This window comes from Heterodontus francisci, chromosome 16, assembly GCF_036365525.1.
Source record: "Heterodontus francisci isolate sHetFra1 chromosome 16, sHetFra1.hap1, whole genome shotgun sequence".
Taxonomy (NCBI): Eukaryota; Metazoa; Chordata; class Chondrichthyes; order Heterodontiformes; family Heterodontidae; genus Heterodontus; species Heterodontus francisci.
The window spans coordinates 25,984,955-25,990,954 of record NC_090386.1 but is presented as its reverse complement, the minus strand read 5'-3'; the positions used below and the strand labels follow the sequence as shown (position 1 = coordinate 25,990,954).

General features: G+C 43.0%; 1 protein-coding gene across 1 annotated transcript in view; it reads right to left on the bottom strand.

Annotated features, from left to right (window-relative positions):
- Positions 1 to 1,417: 1,417 nt before the first annotated feature.
- The window catches only part of LOC137378012 (RNA-binding protein 38-like), a 63,189-nt gene continuing 58,606 nt past the window's right edge, over positions 1,418 to 6,000 (bottom strand). Inside the window, exon 4 of the mRNA XM_068048043.1 lies at positions 1,418 to 2,908. Coding sequence (XP_067904144.1) covers positions 2,617 to 2,908 — 292 coding nt within the window. The 3' untranslated portion in view covers positions 1,418 to 2,616. The remainder of the gene's footprint in view (positions 2,909 to 6,000) is intronic.

The following is a 6,000-nucleotide window of genomic DNA, read 5'->3' as shown; positions in this document are numbered from 1 at the left end:
GCAAGTTCTCCCTGTGACCGTGTGGGTTTTCGCCCGGTTCTCCGGTTTCCTCCCACAGCCAAAGACTTGCAGGTGATAGGTAAATTGGCCATTGTAAATTGCCCCCAGTGTAGGTAGGTGGTAGGGAATATGGGATTACTGTAAGGTTAGTATAAATGGGTGGTTGTTGGTCGGAACAGACTCGGTGGGCCAAACGGCCAGTTTCAGTGCTGTATCTCTAAATAAATAAATGACACGGCTGTTTTAGTGACTGGAAGCCAGTGTCCAGTGGCATACCACAGGGATCTGTGCTGGGTCCCCTATTGTTTGTCATTGATATAAACGACATAGATGACTATGTGGAGGGCAGGATCAGTAAGTTCGCGGATGACACAAAGATTGGCCGAGTGCTTAACAGTGAGGTGGAGTGTCTTGGGTTACAGGAAGATATAGATGGGATGGTCAAATGGGCAAAAAATGGCAGATGGAATTTAATGCTGAAATGTGTGAGGTGATACACTTTGGAAGGAGTAATGCGACATGGAAGTATTCAATGAATGGCCTGACACTGGGAAGTTCCGAGGAACAAAGGGACCTTGGCGTGTTTGTCCATAGATCTCTGAAGGCAGAAGGGCAGGTTAATAGGGTGGTGAAAAAGGCATATGGGACACTTGCCTTTATCAATCGAGGCACAGATTACAAAAGCAGGGAGGTCATGTTGGAGTTGTACAGAACTCTGGTAAGGCCACAGCTGGAGTACTGTGTGCAATTCTGGTCACCACATTATAGGAAGGATGTGATTGCATTGGAGGGGGTGCAGAGACGATTCACCAGGATGTTGCTTGGGATGGAACATTTAAGCTATGAAGAGAGGTTGGATAGGCTTGGGTTGTTTTCGCTGGAGCAGAGAAGACTGAGAGGTGACCTGATCGAGGTGTACAACATTATGAGGGGCATAGACAGGGTGGATAGGGAGCAGCTGTTCCCCTGAGTTGAAGGGTCAGTTACGAGGGGTCACAAGTTTAAGGTGAGGGGCGGGAGGTTTAAGGGGGATTTGAGGAAGAACTTTATCCAGAGGGTGGTGACGGTCTGGAATGCCCTGCCTGGGAGGGTGGTAGAGGCAGGTTGCCTCACATCCTTTAAAAAGTACCTGGATGAGCACTTGGCACGTCATAACGTTCAAGGCTATGGGCCAAGTGCTGGCAAATGGGATTAGGTAGACAGGTCAGGTGTTTTAATGCATTGGTGCAGACTCGATGGGCTGAAGGACCTCTTCTGCACTGTATTATTCTGTGATTCTGTGAAGACAACTAACATGTAGCCCTCCCTCCATTATCACAGCAACAGGCACCTCAGTGTACTGTTCAACCTCCCAGTTAGAGTAACAAACCGCCTCAGTGTGAGCAGGAAACAAATCAGATTATGGTCAAGCTTTCATTTGATATTTATATTCCTTTAATACAACATTGAAAACATTTTTCTCAGTACCAGCTACAGTCTGATAGAAATGCCGTTATATGTAATTGCAGCTTTGAGCCTAAAACACTTTTTTTTTTTACAAACTTTTTTACAAAAGAAATTTTAAAAATTGGATTTATAACTTAAAACTTCTCATTCATTTCAGCTGGGTATAAAAATGTTTGGTATCCAAATCTATCAGATATCTAGTCAGTTTTCTCCTCAACATAGCAGGTGTTTTTACAGTGAGGAAATTCCAGTGCCTTACAGGATATTGAACAGAATGAGAGATGAATACTGCATCATTAAATTGGTAAAAATTACTGCCCCGTTCATATACAATTAGCTTTCTAAAAAAAAAGCTCTCTTAAAAAATATATACCCAGGTTGAGATGATCTTAAGATTAATTACAAAATTAAGAAAATAGAACAGTGTTCTGACTACAGAAATATTACTTCCTTTCCAAAGTTCTTTTGCATATTGAAATTAATTAGCAACCTATTAATTTATAATCTACTTACAATAATTTATACAATGGTAGCTGAACAACTAACTTTTCTCTTTCCCCAGTTGCGATTCACAGCTCATCGCAATAAATATTAAAAAGTAGTCACAATTTTTTTCCTCTGTAAGGCATTGATAAATAATAGAAGTTTTTATACAACAAAAATAGCGTTTTGTTTGTGTTCTTTTATCTCCCTGTATTGTTTCTGCTGTAGTTCGTACCTTATAATAAACAATCTGCGACTCTTCATTCTAAGAGGTGGGGATGAGGAGAGAATACATTATGTAACTGGGGGAAAGGGCAGGGGTGGGCATCGAGAGCGAGAGAGTCACATAGGGACAGAGAGAGAGGGAGAGACCAAGAGCAACAGAGACAAAGACAGAGAGAGAAAGACAGAAAGAAAGTGGTCTGCTTTCCTGGCTTGTGATTAATGTTCGGTTTCTGATTGGAGGCACTTCTTTCCAGCAGACAAGCTGAAAGACAGGATTTATCCTCAAGGATCCCAGGCCCCTGGTGGCTCCTGTCTGCCCCTGTTAATACTTCAAACAGCTCTCCATATTCACCCGCTCTGAGATCTGACAGCAATATCCCACGAATCGCCCATGTGTCTTTCCACCTTAGTGGATGGTGCAAGGTCCTTTTTTCATATCCACCTTTCCTTCCTCCATTTCCTTTACTGCATGCGGTCAGGTTGCAACGGTTGAGCGGGATACTGAACAAAAGCGGCTGTGGCAGCAGCAGTGGGACTCCCACTCACCACAGGCTGCTGCAGAGCGGAGTAGCCGAATCCAAGGTAGCTTGCAGCAGGCGAGGCGGCGTACGGGTACTGATCATAGGTGGCATATTGCGCATAGGCAGCAGAAGCAGTATAGTCAATGAAAGGAGAAGTCACCGACTGCAGCTGGGTTGGGAGGACGACTCCAGGCTGTACGATAGCCTGTGGGTAAAGGTACTGGGTGGTGAGCCTGCAAAACAGAAGGGTACATGTTATAAAACCTCCATACAAGGCAATAGTAGAACACACAAAAAGAACTGAAAGAAATGACATAGAAAAGAATAAATAGAAAAAGAACATATTTCTATCGCACATTCCATGACCTCAGTATGTCACAAAGCACTTTACAGCCAATGAGGTACTTTTGAAGCGTCGTCACTGTTGTAGAAAATGCAGCAGCCAATTTGGACACATCAAGATCCTGCAAACAGCAATATGATAATGAGGAATCTGTTTTTTAAGTGATGGTGGTTGAGGGATGAATTTTGGCTGGAACACCGGTGAAAACTCTCCGGCTTTGCTTTGAAATAGTGGGATCTTTTATGTCCACCCGAGAGGACAGATGGAACTTCAGTTTAATGGCTCATCCGAAAGGCGGCCCCTCCGACGAGTGTCAGCCGAGATTTTGAGCTTAATTTTCTGAAGTGGGGCTCGAACCCATGACCTCCTGACTCAGAGGAGAAAGAGTGAGACAAGAGCCATGGCTGGTACCTAGGTATAGGTAAGAGGAGACATAAAGTTTACACATTTATGCAAAAACTCACTTTACAACTAGATAGAGCTTAACTGTAAATCTGCCTACAAAAGCAAATGGATTTTAATTTTACAAAAATCTCATCAGGCCCAACATGGCCTGACTCATGGAACAGGCCTACTCCAGTTTGATTCTTTCTCTGCAGAAATACAGCTAATTGTCTCTTGCACCCACTGTTCAATGACATTTGTAATTCCTTCCATAAATCCATTCCACTTCGGTGAAAAAACTTTTTCTTTGGACTACTCAAGTTCCTCATTTTCCTCCCTGGTCTTTGTACTCTCCAAGGTGCTTTTAATTTAACTTGAACAGAATTTAATGTTCCTTTCTGTGACTAAGTAAAAAAAATGCAGGCTCCCCCCATTTGTGGGCAGTACCATTGCAATGTAGTAATGGTCGTGTCCGTCAGATGAGCAGGTTCTCCTTCCCAGTTGTTCTACACACCACAGCCAAACATTCAATCAGGAGGTAGAAATTGCAATGCACTGGGAGATACATGGATGCTCAAATCGCATATCTCGAGCTGGAAACAGCAGAGCTGGGATCCAATGCCAGTGAGTGGCAGATGGCGTAGTGCACCAGGTTTGACAAACTTGGGCTGAATGTACCAGTCAGCCTCCTCTGCTTTAGAGAATTAAACTTGAGCAGTAGAGTCAAAACGCAGAAACAAACAGCCAAGTGCGATGAACAAAGAGTAACACACTAGTTGAAGTGAGAGTGAATAGGCAGAAAACACATCTATAGATGCCAGTAACATAAGGGTGATCATATTGGTGCTGTCATGTAGGCCCCCATTTGCCAAGAATGAGGCATATTAATTTTATCGTATGAACATTGATTTTAAACTGTTGCTGGGAAGAAGAGAAGGCCTATTACAAGGGCTGCCAGACACTTGGCTGAAAAACAGTTGCATACTAACAAACAGTGCTTGTGGAGATAAAGGACTATTCCCTGACACATTCAACCCACAATGGATTTTGATCACCAAACATTGAAGATGTAAGGAACAGCATTCCAGATACTAAGGTGATACAATCCACAAAAGCCAGGACTGGTTAAACCAGCTGGTCACATGACTAACTGACTGGTGCAGGGTTTTTTGAACTAGCCGCAGAGTTTTTGAACTCAAAGACTGTTTGCTCCTGGAGTGAGAAGACCTCTCCTGTCTGCTCCCATCTCTTTCTCACAAGCCTCTGGACCCACTGAAGACACATGAACTTCAAGAGAGAAAAGTCTCCTACATCAAACAAGGTTTAAGAAGAATACTGGGCTCCAACGAAAAGCAAGTCCTACCTACAATCAAGGGCTTTACAGCGAGCTCGGAGAACAGTAACCAAAACCATCTTCAGATATTGCCTCAAACTTTTCCACTTTATTTCTTCTGCTCTTTTCTATCTCTATCTGTGTGTGGGTATCCGTAGGTGTTAACCGGATTAGAGTTTAAGTTTAATAAAGTTCAATCTTTTTTCTTTAAACCTAAGAAAACCTGTTTGGCTAGTTTCTTTGCCTTATAATTGGAAATTAGAGAACAAGGATTCACTAAGGGGGAGCTAAAAACAACAGTGTGTTTAAAATTAAACCCTCTTACGGTAAGACCAGGTGAAGGGAGAATAGGGAACCTTAGACCCCTTTCTCACCTGATCATAACAGTGCAGAGAAGCTTTTTGATGGTCATCCTCATCTTATATAAGGGCTCTGCTCCCCCTCCCCTTCCATAGCCAAATGAACCTCATTTACAGTGAACTGTGCTATCAACTGCCATTGTTCACACATTAAAATCTCACTCAACGACCAGCTGGTTGGGGGTTGGCAGGGTGGGGGAGGGGGGGATCGTATTCCCATTTGCAGAAGGTCAGACCAACCAGAATCTCTAACTACTTAGCAAGTTACATGGCATCATGCCTGAGATTGCTAATCCTTCAATGCAATGAGAAGCTTTTTTAATGTTATCTGATGCAACATAAATGAGGTCAGGTAGTTTGAAGATCTCAAAACAGGTTTATTAAACAGCTAACAAATATATACGCTATTACAGAACTTGCCTCTTGGTGTTACAACAGCAGAGTGAGTCTGGCATGTAGTCACATGACTACGAACTGGTACTTGGCTCATTAGCATCTTAAAGGTCCATTACTCTTAAAGGCAATCACACAACATTCACCATTTTTCTTTGCCTACTTGCTGCATCAAGTCTTGTGCAACCCTCCCTTATCCTCCAACCAGCTTCTCCTCAAAAGTTAAACTGCACATTGTATGCATCCTAAAAAAAGAACAGGAAGTGTAGAACAACTCAGCAGAAACTATGTGCCTCCAAAATAGTCTTACAAGTAATGCAGATGTATTGAAGCCGTTGATTAACACATGGGAATATGATATTATTGCTATCACAGAGACATGGTTGATGGAAGGGCAGGACTGGCAGCTCAATATTCCAGGGTATAGAATCTTCAGGCGTTATGGGGTGCGGGGAGAGGGGGGTGTGTGTAAAAGAGGAGGTGGCATTGCACTATTGATCAAGGAGTCAATTA